The sequence below is a fragment of the Drosophila biarmipes genome, unplaced genomic scaffold (assembly GCF_025231255.1).
Source record: "Drosophila biarmipes strain raj3 unplaced genomic scaffold, RU_DBia_V1.1 ptg000005l, whole genome shotgun sequence".
NCBI classification, from domain to species: domain Eukaryota; kingdom Metazoa; phylum Arthropoda; class Insecta; order Diptera; family Drosophilidae; genus Drosophila; species Drosophila biarmipes.
Window position 1 is genome coordinate 3,883,456 of NW_026114527.1, and position 20,707 is coordinate 3,904,162.

The window sequence follows — 20,707 nt, forward strand, 5'->3', positions numbered from 1 at the left end:
TACCAGGGTACAAGCTCTTAAGCAATGCGGACAAGTTTCATTAGTTCTTAACCAAAGTACCACGCATGTTCTGTGAAATTTATATCTACAAGGGGTTTCTGCAAGTTCAGTATCATTGCAAATAATATAAAGAGAACGTTCATCCCCACTATCGGTGACTGCAACCTCGTCTCGATTAGGCTGAACTGACATGTTGTAGTATTATAATAATTTCTCAAATATTGTAAGTATTAAAACTTTGATTTAAAATTGGGACTATCCTTTAAATACCGCGCATTAAATGAATATTAATATAAAATTAGGGTTTTTTTTGGGCAAAAGACCTTTAATATTAGGAAAGAAAGCGCACTACTGCTGAGTGTCTTCCCAAAAACTAATTAGCTAAACAAATCTCAAAACACTAATGACTTAATGTTTGATCTCTAAGAATACAATCATGAGTGCTTGATAGAAATTTCCTACAAAGTTAATCACTAATGACTTTTCTTGGGTGTATCAAATCTTATTAATAAAAGAATAATGTTGCTTGGTGCGAATTCGAGCTTTTCCCAAATCTCACATTCCAAAGCAATTCATTTATTGTTGATAGGGGAATTAGGATTGAGCGATAACATAATCTAGGTTCAGCACATGCAAGAACGTGCTATGTCTGAATTCCGCTGAATCACCTTAAGGCTCAAATTAAGAAACTATACAAAAATTTGGATTTTACTTCAGAATATTGCTTTTGGTAGCGACACGAAAAATTAACTGTGTTATCTTCTTAAGATACGGTATTTCTGATTTCCGATCACCCGACGTTGGGCGCCAAAGAATATGTAACGAACACGACAATGTCTGCGGCTATCTGGCAGCGTACTCTGCCTACAGGGTCGGCTGTGCTCAGGGAAAATGGGAGTGGGGTTTTCTGACCTAGAGAACAGCGTCACATAAACTTAAAGAGTAGACAGAGTAGGGAACTATTGACTAACTAAACCAAAGCCCAAATAATTTAATTTTATACTAAGTGTGAGGAATTGCAGATGTCATTTTATTCCTCTTCAAAACACACTCAACCTTAAATAAGCTCGCTTTGCGTATGTGGCTAATGCTCTTATTAATAATGCACAGTTACTTCAGGTGTCCCAATTCGCAAAAAATTTACTTCATTTTGTACTTTATTATCAAACACGGACCAAAATTTAATTAAAGATAAGTTCCCCATAGCGGCTGCTTATGATTTTCTTAACGTTACCTTGCCCATGAAAAAATTAACCGTATAATGGGTACAAATGACTTCATTTATGAACTCCATTCAAAAATTTACGTTTACAATTAGGTTTAAAAAAAAATGAAGGTAATCTTTAACAAAATAGTACGGGTGTCGAAACTTGAATCTATTGTTATTCTATAATTATATTTCTTGGCTCAGATTGATGTTAACAGACGGTTAACAGATAAATGGTTACCATCGTTAATTACTTCTACAAGCTTAAAATTACTTAAATTTTAAAAATCGCGTCCTACTACCATTGAGTACCTTACAGATTCATCAGTTACAACCAGAAATTCAATTAATACGTTTTTATTTGAATTTTTAATTAAGCAAACTGTTTTTCCTATTACATTAAGTTTACTTTCGTTTATTCCGAAAAAGGTATTATTCAACTTGTTCTCTTCTTTAGAAATGAAACGGGACATCCCGAATCTATGGACTTTAAAATGTCTTACATATTCCTTGCTATGTTCTCTCTTCTTGTACAATGAACACTCTCCAGCCACGTGTCGAACTTCTCCACAAGCATAGCAAGCTCCATCAGCCCGTACTGGCTTTTGGCAGTCTTTAGCCAGATGACCCTCTGTTCCGAAGTCGCAGCGTTTGATGAATACGTTCCTTGCATCCTATTTTGTTGTACCGGAGCTCTGGGTTTCTCTACATCTTGAAAGGCTTCCAACACATCAGCAGGCACTGCAAAACGTAGTAGTTTCGCTTGATTTTTAAGTTGTACATTTTGTATGCCATCTATCAAGCACTACGCTAGTTCGTGAACACTCATAGCGATGTTTTGTGCATAGTAAGCTTGTCAAAATAGTAGATAGCAAACTTCTACAAAGTGTTTGCAGAGCATTAGTTAGTCTGAAAGGCATTCGTGTAAATTGATATAAAGGACGGTTGGATATAGTTATTGCGGTTTTTGGTTTTGATTTTTCGTCGAGACATATCAGCAGTATACTGGAGATAAGCGACTTAGTAAACCTTCAATAAGAGGAGTAGGATAAGCATCCTGTACTGTAACAGAATTAGGCTTCCTAGAATCTAAGCAAATTCTCACTTTGCCTGGTTTTACGACAAGGACTGCCGGAGAAGACTATGAGGACGCGGGCGCTTCTTCTAGTACTCCCAGTCTAATGATGCAGTATAAGGCATAACTGAAGCTCTTTGGCTGGAAATAGGTTGTAATATCTTTGTTTAATTGCTGTTGCTGCACCGGTGTCAATATGATGTTCAATAAGGGTTGTTTTTCCTAAACCACTTTTTTCAGACGATGGAAAGAATTCGATAGCAGCTTGCAATCGGTTTCGATCGGTTGCATTAAGCAAGACTGTGTCACTTAAAGCATTGGAGTCAGAAATTTCGGAAATAGTCGTTTTACTGGATATTCGAAGACCAAATAGTTTCAAAAAATCCATTCCGCAGATTTTATCTTGTTTAATTCTGGGTACTATTAAAAATTCTACATCCTAAGATAAGGAGTTATAGTTAATCGGAACGACAATGGTAGCGGTGTAGTTTTGATTTTGACCGTCGGCTGTACGAACCTCCTTAACCCTGGATGATCTGTAGAAATAAGCTTAGCCAATTTACCACTTACTACGCATTTGTTAGCTCCACTATCAAGCAAGGCCAAGAAGGTTTTGTTAAGTAATTCCAAAGCGATGTAAGGACGGTTGTCCTTGTCCTCTCTAACAATAGAGAATACGACATATTTCTTTATTTTTCGCTGCTGTTTCCAAAATGAACACAATCGATTAGGCGATCGAAATTTGTTGGCGGAATTAGTTCGTAATGTAAATCTTTCCGTTCTGCGTCGATAATAGTTACGTACTCTTTCATGTTAGGGGATAATTTCAAGTAATTTATAAGTGTCATGACGACCACAACAATAGCAAAATATGCGTCTGGCTTTCAGGCAATCATGATATCTGTGTCCGGTTTCCGCACAGTTCCAACATTTATAACGCTCAGCATTGCGCATCGCATTTATTTCTACTTCGTTCATACTTTGATAATTCTCTTCTTCCCTACACTCTACCTGCCATGATAATGAGAAATCGCTCGTGCTTGTGGCACTCTGCTCTTAAGGAGACAATGTTTGCGGTCAAGACATGTAATAATACTAGTCAAAATTCAGGTTTAAGGTTCTTCTTAACATTGGTTGCAATCGTTTGGATAGCATCTAGAAAATCGTCGAAATTTTCTCCACTCTTCTGCTTCCCATGTCGAAAAGAGTCTTTAATGCCTTCGTCAGTGTGCTGTTCTCTATACCGTTCACGGAGACTTGTACACAGGTGAAACCAAATCGGTTCACTTTAAGACCTGGTCCAGAAAATAGTACGTTGGCAAATTGGTATAGCTAATTTCAGTTTGCGTTTAGGCATTGTACAGTCAAACTATTTATCCTATAGATGAAATCTTCAACAGGTATGCCATTTGCCATGCCAGTAAATTTCACATTCCAATTAGAAATAACGCTTGAAACTTTGTCAGGACGATATACGGCTTGTGTCAAAGGATCACCATAAGGCAATCGTATACTAGAGCCTTGATTACTATCAACTCTGCTTGCATTGGATCGATTTAAGTTACCAGGATTTTCTACAGGGATATTATTTTGCGGATTTTGGGAATTATTAGCCAACTGAATGTTTCGCATCGTATTACTGATCTCATACGCTATTGCTGCAACCATGCTAACTCGAAAGGTTTCTAAGGAGTCTGTGATTAACTGCTGTACTCGAGTTTCAGAAATGCTAGAACGTTCAGTTGATCTATGTGTTGTGTTTTGGATTCTCAAGCTAGAGTGTTCTCTCTTATCCGTTGAGTTCTGATTGGAATTCGCTCTTGTGTTTGGTCTAGTTTGGTTGACGGCACCAGTAGCTTGATTGGCAGAAGCACCCCGAACTTCCCTATTACTATAATTAGCAGACCTATTTGGTTGCGCAGCAGGAAAGGTTATCAGTTGTACCAGGGTACAAGCACTTCGGCAAAGCGGACAAGTTTCATTAGTTCCTAACCAAAGTACCACGCATGTTCTGTGAAATTTATGTCTACAAGGAGTTTCTGCAAGTTCAGTATCTATTACCATAGTAGCATTGCAAATAATACAAAGAGACTGCAACCTCGTCTCGATTAGGCTGAGCTGACATGTTGTAGTATTATAATAATTTCTCAAATATTGTAAATATAAAAACTCTGATTTAAAATTGGGACTATCCTTTAGTTACCGTGCATCAAATGAATATTAATATAAAATTAGGGTTTCTGTTGGGCAAAAGACCTTTAATATTAAGAAAGAAAGCGCACTACTGCTGAGTGTCTTTCCAAAAACTATTCAGCTAAACAAATCTCAAAACAGTAATTACTTAATGTTTGATCTCTAAGAATACAATCATGAGTACTTGATAGAAAGTTCCTACAAAGTTAATCTCTAATGACTTTTCTTGGGTGTATCAAATCTTATTAATAAAAGAATAATGTTGCTTGGTGCGAATTCGAGCTTTTCCCAAATCTCACATTCCGAAGCAATTCATTTATTGTTGATAGGGAAATTAGGATTGAGCGATAACATAATCTAGGTTCAGCACATGCAAGAACGTGCTATGTCTGAACTCCGCTGAATCACCTTAAGGCTCAAATTAAGAAACTATACAAAAATTTGGATTTTACTTCAGAATATTGCTTTTGGTAGCGACACGAAAAATTAAATGTGTTATCTTCTTAAGATAAGGTATTTCTGATTTCCGATCATAATGTAACGAACACGGCAATGTGTGCGGCTATCTGGCAGCCTACTCTGCCTACAGGGTCGGCTGTGCTCAGGGAAAATGGGAGTGGGGTTTTCTGACCTAGAGAACAGCGTCACATAAACTTAAAGAGTAGACAGAGTAGGGAACTATTGACTAACTAAACCAAAGCCCAAATAATTTAATTTTATACTAAGTGTGAGGAATTGCAGATGTCATTTTATTCCTCTTCAAAACACACCCAACCTTAAATAAGCTCGCTTTGCGTATGTGGCTAATGCTCTTATTAATAATGCACAGTTACTTCAGGTGTCCCAATTCGCAAAAAATTTACTTCATTTTGTACTTTATTATCAAACACGGACCAAAATTTAATTAAAGATAAGTTCCCCATAGCGGCTGCTTATGATTTTCTTAACGTTACCTTGCCCATGAAAAAATTAACCGTATAATGGGTACAAATGACTTCATTTATGTACTCCATTCAAAAATTTACGTTTACAATTAGGTTTAAAAAAAAATGAAGGTAATCTTTAACAAAATAGTACGGGTGTCGAAACTTGAATCTATTGTTATTCTATAATTATATTTCTTGGCTCAGATTGATGTTAACAGACGGTTAACAGATAAATGGTTACCATCGTTAATTACTTCTACAAGCTTAAAATTACTTAAATTTTAAAAATCGCGTCCTACTACCATTGAGTACCTTACAGATTCATCAGTTACAACCAGAAATTCAATTAATACGTTTTTATTTGAATTTTTAATTAAGCAAACTGTTTTTCCTATTACATTAAGTTTACTTTCGTTTATTCCGAAAAAGGTATTATTCAACTTGTTCTCTTCTTTAGAAATGAAACGGGACATCCCGAATCTATGGACTTTAAAATGTCTTACATATTCGTTGCTATGTTCTCTCTTCTTGTACAATGAACACTCTCCAGCCACGTGTCGAACTTCTCCACAAGCATAGCAAGCTCCATCAGCCCGTACTGGCTTTTGGCAGTCTTTAGCCAGATGACCCTCTGTTCCGAGGTCGCAGCGTTTGATGAATACGTTCCTTGCATCCTATTTTGTTGTACCGGAGCTCTGGGTTTCTCTACATCTTGAAAGGCTTCCAACACATCAGCAGGCACTGCAAAACGTAGTAGTTTCGCTTGATTTTTAAGTTGTACATTTTGTATGCCATCTATCAAGCACTGCACTAGTTCGTGAACACTCATAGCGATGTTTTGTGCATAGTAAGCTTGTCAAAATAGTAGATAGCAAACTTCTACAAAGTGTTTGCAGAGCATTAGTTAGTCTGAAAGGCATTCGTGTAAATTGATATAAAGGACGGTTGGATATAGTTATTGCGGTTTTTGGTTTTGATTTTTCGTCGAGACATATCTGCAGTGTACTGGAGATAAGCGACTTAGTAAACCTTCAATAAGAGGAGTAGGATAAGCATCCTGTACTGTAACAGAATTAGGCTTCCTAGAATCTAAGCAAATTCTCACTTTGCCTGGTTTTACGACAAGGACTGCCGGAGAAGACCATGAGGACGCGGGCGCTTCTTCTAGTACTCCCAGTCTAATGATGCAGTATAAGGCATAACTGAAGCTCTTTGGCTGGAAATAGGTTGTAATATCTTTGTTTAATTGCTGTTGCTGCACCGGTGTCAATATGATGTTCAATAAGGGTTGTTTTTCCTAAACCACTTTTTTCAGACGATGGAAAGAATTCGATAGCAGCTTGTAATCGGTTTCGATCGGTTGCATTAAGCAAGACTGTGTCACTCAAAGCAATGGAGTCAGAAATTTCGGAAATAGTCGTTTTACTGGATATTCGAAGACCAAATAGTTTCAAAAAATCCATTCCGCAGATTTTATCTTGTTTAATTCTGGGTACTATTAAAAATTCTACATCCTAAGATAAGGAGTTATAGTTAATCGGAACGACAATGGTAGCGGTGTAGTTTTGATTTTGACCGTCGGCTGTACGAACATAACATTTTAACCTCCTTAACCCTGGATGATCTGTAGAAATAAGCTTAGCCAATTTACCACTTACTACGCATTTGTTAGCTCCACTATCAAGCAAGGCCAAGAAGGTTTTGTTAAGTAATTCCAAAGCGATGTAAGGACGGTTGTCCTTGTCCTCTCTAACAATAGAGAATACGACATATTTCTTTATTTTTCGCTGCTGTTTCCAAAATGAACACATTTGAACACACATGAACACATGAACACACGATAGTGTAAATATTTCCGCTCTGCGCCGATAATAGTTACATACTCTTTCATGGTAGGGGATAATTTCAAATTTTCGTGAGGGCTCTGTAGTGTTTTTAATTAACATACAGTTGGGTTTGTCTAATTCTGGGCTTTATGTTGTCGAGTCAGGTTGAGAGTTACTCAAATTAGAAGATGGAAGGTGATTAGTACCTACTATTAATGCTGAGTTTGAAACAGGATATCCACTAGTCAGAATTGATGGACATCCTCTTACGAGTTTTCCGACAGGGGATTACATTTCAAGCAACTAGGCTTATAAGTGTCATGACGACCACAACAATAGCAAAATATGCGTCTGGCTTTGAGGCAATCATGATATCTGTGTCCGGTTTCCGCACAGTTCCAGCATTTATAACGCTCAGCGTTGCGCATCGCATTTATTTCTACTTCGTTCATACTTTGATAATTCTCTTCTTCCCTGACTCTTCAACCTGCACTAGCTCATTTACAAATGCCGGTTTGGAGGAGGGCGGTCTGCCGATCTACCTGCCATGCTAATGAGAAATCGTTCGTGCTTGTGGCACTCTGCTCCTAAGGAGGCAATGTTTGGGGTCAAGACATGTAATAATACTAGTCGTAATTCAGGTTTAAAGTTTTTTGTAACAGACCTGGTCCAGAAAATAGTACGTTGGCAAATTGGTATAGCTAATACCAGTTTGCGTTTAGGCATTGTATAGTCAAACTATTTATCCTATAGATGAAGTCTTCAACAGGTATGTCATTTGCCATGCCAGTAAATTTAACATTCCAATTAGAAATAACGCTTGAAACTTTGTCAGGATGATATACGGCTTGTATCAAAGGATCACCATTATCCAATCGTATACTAGAGCCTTGGTTACTATCAACTCTGCTTGCATTGGATCGATTTAATATACCAGGATTTTCTACAGGGATATTATTTCGCGTATTTTGGGAATTATTAGCCAACTGAATGTTTCGCATCGTATTACTGATCTAATACGCTATTGCTCAACCATGCTAACTCGAAAGGTTTCTAAGGAGTCTGTGATTAACTGCTGTACTCGAGTTTCGGAAATGCTAGAACGTTCAGTTGATCTATGTGTTGTGTTTTGGCTTCTCAAGCTAGAGTGTGCTCTCTGATTCGTTAAGTTCTGATTGGAATTCGCTCTTGTGTTTGGTCTATTTCGGTTGACGGCACCAGTATCTTGATTGGCAGAAGCACCCCGAACTTCCCTATTACTATCATTAGTAGACCTATTTGGTTGAGCAGCAGGAAAGGTTATCAGTTGTACCAGGGTACAAGCTCTTAAGCAATGCGGACAAGTTTCATTAGTTCTTAACCAAAGTACCACGCATGTTCTGTGAAATTTATATCTACAAGGGGTTTCTGCAAGTTCAGTATCATTGCAAATAATATAAAGAGAACGTTCATCCCCACTATCGGTGACTGCAACCTCGTCTCGATTAGGCTGAACTGACATGTTGTAGTATTATAATAATTTCTCAAATATTGTAAGTATTAAAACTTTGATTTAAAATTGGGACTATCCTTTAAATACCGCGCATTAAATGAATATTAATATAAAATTAGGGTTTTTTTTGGGCAAAAGACCTTTAATATTAGGAAAGAAAGCGCACTACTGCTGAGTGTCTTCCCAAAAACTAATTAGCTAAACAAATCTCAAAACAGTAATGACTTAATGTTTGATCTCTAAGAATACAATCATGAGTACTTGATAGAAATTTCCTACAAAGTTAATCTCTAATGACTTTTCTTGGGTGTATCAAATCTTATTAATAAAAGAATAATGTTGCTTGGTGCGAATTCGAGCTTTTCCCAAATCTCACATTCCGAAGCAATTCATTTATTGATGATAGGGAAATTAGGATTGAGCGATAACATAATCTAGGTTCAGCACATGCAAGAACGTGCTATGACTGAATTCCGTTGAATCACCTTAAGGCTCAAATTAAGAAACTATACAAAAATTTGGATTTTACTTCAGAATATTGCTTTTGGTAGCGACACGAAAAATTAACTGTGTTATCTTCTCAAGATACGGTATTTCTGATTTCCGATCACCCGACGTTGGGCGCCAAAGAATGTCATTTTATTCCTCTTCAAAACACACCCAACCTTAAATAAGCTCGCTTTGCGTATGTGGCTAATGCTCTTATTAATAATGCACAGTTACTTCAGGTGTCCCAATTCGCAAAAAATTTACTTCATTTTGTACTTTATTATCAAACACGGACCAAAATTTAATTAAAGATTTAATTAAAGATAAGTTCCCCATAGCGGCTGCTTATGATTTTCTTAACGTTACCTTGCCCATGAAAAAATTAACCGTATAATGGGTACAAATGACTTCATTTATGTACTCCATTCAAAAATTTACGTTTACAATTAGGTTTAAAAAAAAATGAAGGTAATCTTTAACAAAATAGTACGGGTGTCGAAACTGGAATCTATTGTTATTCTATAATTATATTTCTTGGCTCAGATTGATGTTAACAGACGGTTAACAGATAAATGGTTACCATCGTTAATTACTTCTACAAGCTTAAAATTACTTAAATTTTAAAAATCGCGTCCTACTACCATTGAGTACCTTACAGATTCATCAGTTAAAACCAGAAATTCAATTAATTCGTTTTTATTTGAACTTTTAATTAAGCAAACTGTTTTTCCTATTACATTAAGTTTACTTTCGTTTATTCCGAAAAAGGTATTATTCAACTTGTTCTCTTCTTTAGAAATGAAACGGGACATCCCGAATCTATGGACTTTAAAATGTCTTACATATTCGTTGCTATGTTCTCTCTTCTTGTACAATGAAAACTCTCCAGCCACGTGTCGAACTTCTCCACAAGCATAGCAAGCTCCATCAGCCCGTACTGGCTTTCGGCAGTCTTTAGCCAGATGACCAAGACTGTGGAACCCTCTGTTCCGAGGTCGCAGCGTTTGATGAATACGTTCCTTGCATCCTATTTTGTTGTACCGGAGCTCTGGGTTTCTCTACATCTTGAAAGGCTTCCAACACATCAGCAGGCACTGCAAAACGTAGTAGTTTCGCTTGATTTTTAAGTTGTACATTTTGTATGCCATCTATCAAGCACTGCACTAGTTCGTAGCGATGTTTTGTGCATAGTAAGCTTGTCAAAATAGTAGATAGCAAACTTCTACAAAGTGTTTGCAGAGCATTAGTTAGTCTGAAAGGCATTCGTGTAAATTGATATAAAGGACGGTTGGATATAGTTATTGCGGTTTTTGGTTTTGATTTTTCGTCAAGACATATCTGCAGTGTACTGAAGATAAGCGACTTAGTAAACCTTCAATAAGAGGAGTAGGATAAGCATCCTGTACTGTAACAGAATTAAGCTTCCTAGAATCTAAGCAAATTCTCACTTTGGCTGGTTTTACGACAAGGACTGCCGGAGAAGACCATGAGGACGCGGGCGCTTCTTCTAGTACTCCCAGTCTAATGATGCAGTTTAAGGCATAACTGAAGATCTTTGGCTGGAGATAGGTTGTAATATCTTTGTTTAATTGCTTTTGCTGCACCGGTGTCAATATGATGTTCAATAAGGGTTGTTTTTCCTAAACCACTTTTTTCAGACGATGGAAAGAATTCGATAGCAGCTTGTAATCGGTTTCGATCGGTTGCATTAAGCAAGACTGTGTCACTTAAAGCATTGGAGTCAGAAATTTCGGAAATAGTCGTTTGACTGGATATTCGAAGACCAAATAGTTTAAAAAAATCCATTCCGCAGATTATATCTTGTTTAATACTGGGTACTAATAAAAATTCTACATCCTGAGATAAGGAGCTATAGTTAATCGGAACGACAATGGTAGCGGTGTAGTTTTGATTTTGACCGTCGGCTGTACCAACATAACATTTTAACCTCCTTAACCCTGGATGATCTGTAGAAATAAGCTTAGCCAATTTACCTCTTACTACGCATTTGTTAGCTCCACTATCAAGCAAGGCCAAGAAGGTTTTGTTAAGTAATTCCAAAGCGATGTAAGGACGGTTGTCCTTGTCCTCTCTAACAATAGAGAATACGACATATTTCTTTATTTTTCGCTGCTGTTTCCAAAATGAACACATTCGATTAGCCGATCGAGATTTGTTGGCGGAATTAATTCGTAGTGTAAATATTTCCGGTCTGTGCCGATAATAGTTACGTACTCTTTCATGGTAGGGGATAATTTCAAAGTTTCGTGAGGGCTCTGTAGTGTTTTTAATTAACATACAGTTGGGTTTGTCTAATTCTGGGTTATATGTTGTCGAGTCAGGTTGAGAGTTACTCAAATTAGAAGATGGAAGGTGATTAGTACCTACTATTGATGCTGAGTTTGAAACAGGATATCCACTAGTCAGAATTGATGGACATCCTCTTACGAGTTTTCCGACAGGGGATTACATTTCAAGCAACTAGGCTTATAAGTGTCATGACGACCACAACAATAGCAAAATATGCGTCTGGCTTTGAGGCAATCATGATATCTGTGTCCGGTTTCCGCACAGTTCCAGCATTTATAACGCTCAGCGTTGCGGATCGCATTTATTTCTACTTCGTTCATACTTTGATAATTCTCTTCTTCCCTAGACTGCACTAGCTCATTTACAAATGCCGGTTTGGAGGAGGGCGGTCTGCCGATCTACCTGCCATGCTAATGAGAAATCGTTCGTGCTTGTGGCACTCTGCTCCTAAGGAGGCAATGTTTGGGGTCAAGACATGTAATAATACTAGTCGTAATTCAGGTTTAAAGTTCTTTTTAACAGACCTGGTCCAGAAAATAGTACGTTGGCAAATTGGTATAGCTAATACCAGTTTGCGTTTAGGCATTGTATAGTCAAACTATTTATCCTATAGATGAAGTCTTCAACAGGTATGTCATTTGCCATGCCAGTAAATTTAACATTCCAATTAGAAATAACGCTTGAAACTTTGTCAGGATGATATACGGCTTGTATCAAAGGATCACCATAAGCCAATCGTATACTAGAGCCTTGGTTACTATCAACTCTGCTTGCATTGGATCGATTTAATATACCAGGATTTTCTACAGGGATATTATTTCGCGGATTTTGAGAATTATTAGCCAACTGAATGTTTCGCATCGTATTACTGATCTAATACGCTATTGCTCAACCATGCTAACTCGAAAGGTTTCTAAGGAGTCTGTGATTAACTGCTGTACTCGAGTTTCGGAAATGCTAGAACGTTCAGTTGATCTATGTGTTGTGTTTTGGCTTCTCAAGCTAGAGTGTGCTCTCTGATTCGTTAAGTTCTGATTGGAATTCGCTCTTGTGTTTGGTCTAGTTCGGTTGACGGCACCAGTATCTTGATTGGCAGAAGCACCCCGAACTTCCCTATTACTATCATTAGTAGACCTATTTGGTTGAGCAGCAGGAAAGGTTATCAGTTGTACCAGGGTACAAGCTCTTAAGCAATGCGGACAAGTTTCATTAGTTCTTAACCAAAGTACCACGCATGTTCTGTGAAATTTATATCTACAAGGGGTTTCTGCAAGTTCAGTATCATTGCAAATAATATAAAGAGAACGTTCATCCCCACTATCGGTCTCTGCAACCTCGTCTCGATTAGGCTGAACTGACATGTTGTAGTATTATAATAATTTCTCAAATATTGTAAATATAAAAACTTTGATTTAAAATAGGGACTATCCTTTAAATACCGCGCATTAAATGAATATTAATATAAAATTAGGGTTTTTTTTGGGCAAAAGACCTTTAATATTAGGAAAGAAAGCGCACTACTGCTGAGTGTCTTTCCAAAAACTAATTAGCTAAACAAATCTGAAATCACTAATGACTTAATGTTTGATCTCTAAGAATACAATCATGAGTACTTGATAGAAATTTCCTACAAAGTTAATCTTTAATGACTTTTCTTGGGTGTATCAAATCTTATTAATAAAAGAATAATGTTGCTTGGTGCGAATTCGAGCTTTTCCCAAATCTCACATTCCGAAGCAATTCATTTATTGTTAATAGGGGAATTAGGATTGAGCGATAACATAATCTAGGTTCAGCACATGCAAGAACGTGCTATGTCTGAACTCCGCTGAATCACCTTAAGGCTCAAATTAAGAAACTATAAAAAATTTGGATTTTACTTCAGAATATTGCTTTTGGTAGCGACACGAAAAATTAACTGTGTTATCTTCTTAAGATACGGTATTTCTGATTTCCGATCACCCGACGTTGGGCGCCAAAGAATATGTAACGAACACGACAATGTGTGCGGCTATCTGGCAGCCTACTCTGCCTACAGGGTCGGCTGTGGTCAGGGAAAATGGGAGTGGGGTTTTGTGATCTAGAGAACAGCGTCACATAAACTTAAAGAGTAGACAGAGTAGGGAACTATTGACTAACTAAACCAAAGCATAAATAATTTAATTTTATACTAAGTGTGAGGAATTGCAGATGTCATTTTATTCCTCTTCAAAACACACCCAACCTTAAATAAGCTCGCTTTGCGTATGTCACTAATGCTCTTATAAATAATGCACAGTTACTTCAGGTGTCCCAATTCGCAAAAAATTTACTTCATTTTGTACTTTATTATCAAACACGGACCAAAATTTAATTAAAGATAAGTTCCCCATAGCGGCTGCTTATGATTTTCTTAACGTTACCTTGCCCTTGAAAAAATTAACCGTATAATGGGTACAAATGACTTCATTTATGTTCTTCATTAAAAAATTTACGTTTACAATTAGGTTTAAAAAGAAAATGATGGTAATCTTTAACAAAATAGTACGGGTGTCGAAACTTGAATCTATTGTTCTTCTATAATTATATTTCTTGGCTCAGATTGATGTTAACAGACGGTTAACAGATAAATGGTTACCATCGTTAATTACTTCTACAAGCTCAAAATTACTTAAATTTTAAAATTCGCGTCCTACTACCATTGAGTACCTTACAGATTCATCAGTTAAAACCAGAAATTCAATTAATACGTTTTTATTTGAACTTTTAATTAAGCAAACTGTTTTTCCTATTACATTAAGTTTACTTTCGTTTATTCCGAAAAAGGTATTATTCAACTTGTTCTCTTCTTTAGAAATGAAACGGGACATCCCGAATCTATGGACTTTAAAATGTCTTACATATTCGTTGCTATGTTCTCTCTTCTTGTTCAATGAACACTCTCCAGCCAACTTCTCCACAAGTATAGCAAGCTCCATCAGCCCGTACTGGCTTTCGGCAGTCTTTGGCCAGATGACCAAGACTGTGGAACCCTCTGTTCCGAGGTCGCAGCGTTTGATGAAGACGTTCCTTGCATCCTATTTTGTTGTACCGGAGCTCTGGGTTTCTCTACATCTTGAAAGGCTTCCAACACATCAGCAGGCACTGCAAAACGTAGTAGTTTCGCTTGATTTTTAAGTTGTACATTTTGTATGCCATCTATCAAGCACTGCACTAGTTCGTGAACAATCATAGCGATGTTTTGTGCATAGTAAGCTTGTCAAAATAGTAGATAGCAAACTTCTACAAAGTGTTTGCAGAGCATTAGTTAGTCTGAAAGGCATTCGTGTAAATTGATATAAAGGACGGTTGGATATAGTTATTGCGGTTTTTGGTTTTGATTTTTCGTCGAGAAATATCTGCAGTGTACTGGAGATAAGCGACTTTGTAAACCTTCAATAAGAGGAGTAGGATAAGCATCCTGTACTGTAACAGAATTAAGCTTCCTAGAATCTAAGCAAATTCTCACTTTGCCTGGTTTTACGACAAGGACTGCCGGAGAAGACCATGAGGTCGCGCTGGCGCTTCTTCTAGTACTCCCAGTCTAATGATGCAGTTTAAGGCATAACTGAAGCTCTTTGGCTGGAGATAGGTTGTAATATCTTTGTTTAATTGCTTTTGCTGCACCGGTGTCAATATGATGTTCAATAAGGGTTGTTTTTCCTAAACCACTTTTTTCAGACGATGGAAAGAATTCGATAGCAGCTTGTAATCGGTTTCGATCGGTTGCATAAAGCAAGACTGTGTTACTTAAAGCATTGGAGTCAGAAATTTCGAAAATAGTCGTTTGACTGGATATTCGAAGATCAAATAGTTTAAAAAAATCCATTCCGCAGATTATATCTTGTTTAATACTGGGTACTAATAAAAATTCTACATCCTGAGATAAGGAGTTATAGTTAATCGGAACGACAATGGTAGCGGTGTAGTTTTGATTTTGACCGTCGGCTGTACCAACATAACATTTTAACCTCCTTAACCCTGGATGATCTGTAGAAATAAGCTTAGCCAATTTACCACTTACTACGCATTTGTTAGCTCCACTATCAAGCAAGGCCAAGCAGGTTTTGTTAAGTAATTCCAAAGCGATGTAAGGACGGTTGTCCTTGTCCTCTCTAACAATAGAGAATACGACATATTTCTTTATTTTTCGCTGCTGTTTCCAAAATGAACACATTTGAACACATGAACACGATAAGCCGATCGAGATTTGTTGGCGGAATTAATTCGTAGTGTAAATATTTCCGCTCTGCGCCGATAATAGTTACGTACTCTTTCATGGTAGGGGATAATTTCAAAGTTTCGTGACGGCTCTGTAGGGTTTTTAATTAACATACAGTTGGGTTTGTCTATTTCTGGGCTATATGTTGTCGAGCCAGGTTGAGAGTTACTCAAATTAGAAGATGGAAGGTGTTAGTACCTACTATTAATGCTGAGTTTGAAATAAGATATCCACTAGTCAGAATTGATGGACATCCTCTTACGAGTTTTCCGACAGGGGTTTACATTTCAAGTAACTAGGCTTATAAGTGTCATGACGACCACAACAATAGCAAAATATGCGTCTGGCTTTGAGGCAATCATGATATCTGTGTCCGGTTTCCGCACAGTTCCAGCATTTATAACGCTCAGCGTTGCGCATCGCATTTATTTCTACTTCGTTCATACTTTGATAATTCTCTTCTTCCCTGACTCTTCAACCTGCACTAGCTCATTTACAAATGCCGGTTTGGAGGAGGGCGGTCTGCCGATCTACCTGCCATGCTAATGAGAAATCGTTCGTGCTTGTGGCACTCTGCTCCTAAGGAGGCAATGTTTGGGGTCAAGACATGTAATAATACTAGTCGTAATTAAGGTTTAAGGTTCTTTTTAACAGACCTGGTCCAGAAAATAGTACGTTGGCAAATTGGTATAGCTAATACCAGTTTGCGTTTAGGCATTGTATAGTCAAACTATTTATCCTATAGATGAAGTCTTCAACAGGTATGTCATTTGCCATGCCAGTAAATTTAACATTCCAATTAGAAATAACGCTTGAAACTTTGTCAGGATGATATACGGCTTGTATCAAAGGATCACCATAAGCCAATCGTATACTAGAGCCTTGGTTACTATCAACTCTGCTTGCATTGGATCGATTTAATATACCAGGATTTTCTACAGGGATATTATTTCGCGGATTTTGGGAATTATTAGCCAACTGAATGTTTCGCATCGTATTACTGATCTAATACGCTATTGCTCAACCATGCTAACTCGAAAGGTTTCTAAGGAGTCTGTGATTAACTGCTGTACTCGAGTTTCGGAAATGCTAGAACGTTCAGTTGATCTATGTGTTGTGTTTTGGCTTCTCAAGCTAGAGTGTGCTCTCTGATTCGTTAAGTTCTGATTGGAATTCGCTCTTGTGTTTGGTCTAGTTCGGTTGACGGCACCAGTATCTTGATTGGCAGAAGCACCCCGAACTTCCCTATTACTATCATTAGTAGACCTATTTGGTTGAGCAGCAGGAAAGGTTATCAGTTGTACCAGGGTACAAGCTCTTAAGCAATGCGGACAAGTTTCATTAGTTCTTAACCAAAGTACCACGCATGTTCTGTGAAATTTATATCTACAAGGGGTTTCTGCAAGTTCAGTATCATTGCAAATAATAAAAAGAGAACGTTCATCCCCACTATCGGTGACTGCAACCTCGTCTCGATTAGGCTGAACTGACATGTTGTAGTATTATAATAATTTCTCAAATATTGTAAATATAAAAACTTTGATTTAAAATAGGGACTATCCTTTAAATACCGCGCATTAAATGAATATTAATATAAAATTAGGGTTTTTTTTGGGCAAAAGACCTTTAATATTAGGAAAGAAAGCGCACTACTGCTGAGTGTCTTCCCAAAAACTAATTAGCTAAACAAATCTCAAAACAGTAATGACTTAATGTTTGATCTCTAAGAATACAATCATGAGTACTTGATAGAAATTTCCTACAAAGGTAATCTCTAATGACTTTTCTTGGGTGTATCAAATCTTATTAATAAAAGAATAATGTTGCTTGGTGCGAATTCGAGCTTTTCCCAAATCTCACATTCCGAAGCAATTCATTTATTGTTGATAGGGAAATTAGGATTGAGCGATAACATAATCTAGGTTCAGCACATGCAAGAACGTGCTATGTCTGAATTCCGCTGAATCACCTTAAGGCTCAAATTAAGAAACTATACAAAAATTTGGATTTTACTTCAGAATATTGCTTTTGGTAGCGACACGAAAAATTAACTGTGTTATCTTCTCAAGATACGGTATTTCTGATTTCCGATCACCCGACGTTGGGCGCCAAAGAATGTCATTTTATTCCTCTTCAAAACACACCCAACCTTAAATAAGCTCGCTTTGCGTATGTGGCTAATGCTCTTATTAATAATGCACAGTTACTTCAGGTGTCCCAATTCGCAAAAAATTTACTTCATTTTGTACTTTATTATCAAACACGGACCAAAATTTAATTAAAGATAAGTTCCCCATAGCGGCTGCTTATGATTTTCTTAACGTTACCTTGCCCATGAAAAAATTAACCGTATAATGGGTACAAATGACTTCATTTATGTACTCCATTCAAAAATTTACGTTTACAATTAGGTTTAAAAAAAAATGAAGGTAATCTTTAACAAAATAGTACGGGTGTCGAAACTTGAATCTATTGTTATTCTATAATTATATTTCTTGGCTCAGATTGATGTTAACAGACGGTTAACAGATAAATGGTTACCATCGTTAATTACTTCTACAAGCTTAAAATTACTTAAATTTTAAAAATCGCGTCCTACTACCATTGAGTACCTTACAGATTCATCAGTTAAAACCAGAAATTCAATTAATTCGTTTTTATTTGAACTTTTAATTAAGCAAACTGTTTTTCCTATTACATTAAGTTTACTTTCGTTTATTCCGAAAAAGGTATTATTCAACTTGTTCTCTTCTTTAGAAATGAAACGGGTCATCCCGAATCTATGGACTTTAAAATGTCTTACATATTCGTTGCTATGTTCTCTCTTCTTGTTCAATGAACACTCTCCAGCCACGTGTCAAACTTCTCCACAAGCATAGCAAGCTCCATCAGCCCGTACTGGCTTTCGGCAGTCATTAGCCAGATGACCAAGACTGTGGAACCCTCTGTTCCGAGGTCGCAGCGTTTGATGAAGACGTTCCTTGCATCCTATTTTGTTGTACCGGAGCTCTGGGTTTCTCTACATCTTGAAAGGCTTCCAACACATCAGCAGGCACTGCAAAACGTAGTAGTTTCGCTTGATTTTTAAGTTGTACATTTTGTATGCCATCTATCAAGCACTGCACTAGTTCGTGAACACTCATAGCGATGTTTTGTGCATAGTAAGCTTGTCAAAATAGTAGATAGCAAACTTCTACAAAGTGTTTGCAGAGCATTAGTTAGTCTGAAAGGCATTCGTGTAAATTGATATAAAGGACGGTTGGATATAGTTATTGCGGTTTTTGGTTTTGTCGTCGAGACATATCTGCAGTGTACTGGAGATAAGCGACTTAGTAAACCTTCAATAAGAGGAGTAGGATAAGCATCCTGTACTGTAACAGAATTAAGCTTCCTAGAATCTAAGCAAATTCTCACTTTGCCTGGTTTTACGACAAGGACTGCCGGAGAAGACCATGAGGACGCGGGCGCTTCTTCTAGTACTCCCAGTCTAATGATGCAGTTTAAGTCATATATGAAGCTCTTTGGCTGGAGATAGGTTGTAATATCTTTGTTTAATTGCTTTTGCTGCACCAGTGTCAATATGATGTTTAATAAGGGTTGTTTTTCCTAAACCACTTTTTTCAGACGATGGAAAGAATTCGATAGCAGCTTGTAATCGGTTTCGATCGGTTGCATTAAGCAAGACTGTGTCACTTAAAGCATTGGAGTCAGAAATTTCGGAAATAGTCGTTGGACTGGATATTCGAAGACCAAATAGTTTCAAAAAATCCATTCCGCAGATTATATCTTGTTTAATACTGGGTACTAATTAAAATTCTACATCCTGAGATAAGGAGTTATAGTTAATCGGAACGACAATGGTAGCGGTGTAGTTTTGATTTTGACCGTCGGCTGTACCAACATAACATTTTAACCTCCTTAACCCTGGATGATCTGTAGAAATAAGCTTAGCCAATTTACCACTTACTACGCATTTGTTAGCTCCACTATCAAGCAAGGCCAAGAAGGTTTTGTTAAGTAATTCCAAAGCGATGTAAGGACGGTTGTCCTTGTCCTCTCTAACAATAGAGAATACGACATATTTCTTTATTTTTCGCTGCTGTTTCCAAAATGAACACATTTGAACACACATGAACACATGAACACACGATAGTGTAAATATTTCCGCTCTGCGCCGATAATAGTTACATACTCTTTCATGGTAGGGGATATTTTCAAAGTTTCGTGAGGGCTCTGTAGTGTTTTTAATTAACATACAGTTGGGTTTGTCTAATTCTGGCCTATATGTTGTCGTGTCAGGTTGAGAGTTACTCAAATTAGAAGATGGAAGGTGATTAGTACCTACTATTAATGCTGAGTTTGAAACAGGATATCCACTAGTCAGAATTGATGGACATCCTCTTACGAGTTTTCCGACAGGGGATTACATTTCAAGCAACTAGGCTTATAAGTGTCATGACGACCACAACAATAGCAAAATATGCGTCTGGCTTTGAGGCAATCATGATATCTGTGTCCGGTTTCCGCACAGTTCCAGCATTTATAACGCTCAGCGTTGCGGATCGCATTTATTTCTACTTCGTTCATACTTTGATAATTCTCTTCTTCCCTAGACTGCACTAGCTCATTTACAAATGCCGGTTTGGAGGAGGGCGGTCTGCCGATCTACCTGCCATGCTAATGAGAAATCGTTCGTGCTTGTGGCACTCTGCTCCTAAGGAGGCAATGTTTGGGGTCAAGACATGTAATAATACTAGTCGTAATTCAGGTTTAAGGTTCTTTTTAACAGACCTGGTCCAGAAAATAGTACGTTGGCAAATTGGTATAGCTAATACCAGTTTGCGTTTAGGCATTGTATAGTCAAACTATTTATCCTATAGATGAAGTCTTCAACAGGTATGTCATTTGCCATGCCAGTAAATTTAACATTCCAATTAGAAATAACGCTT

The 20,707-nt window shown here is 37.3% G+C and overlaps 1 protein-coding gene across 2 annotated transcripts in view; it reads right to left on the reverse strand.

Moving 5' to 3' along the window:
- The window catches only part of LOC127011715 (uncharacterized), a 143,297-nt gene extending 123,055 nt beyond the window's left edge, over window positions 1-20,242 (reverse strand). Inside the window, exon 1 of one of the 2 annotated variants that reach the window (XM_050889761.1) lies at window positions 20,104-20,242. In XM_050889761.1, the coding sequence (XP_050745718.1) occupies window position 20,104 (1 nt within the window). In that variant the 5' untranslated portion in view covers window positions 20,105-20,242. Of the gene's footprint in view, window positions 1-7,437; window positions 7,577-20,103 lie in introns of those variants that run through there. The other variant, XM_050889760.1, reaches the window with a different exon arrangement.
- Window positions 20,243-20,707: the final 465 nt, after the last annotated feature.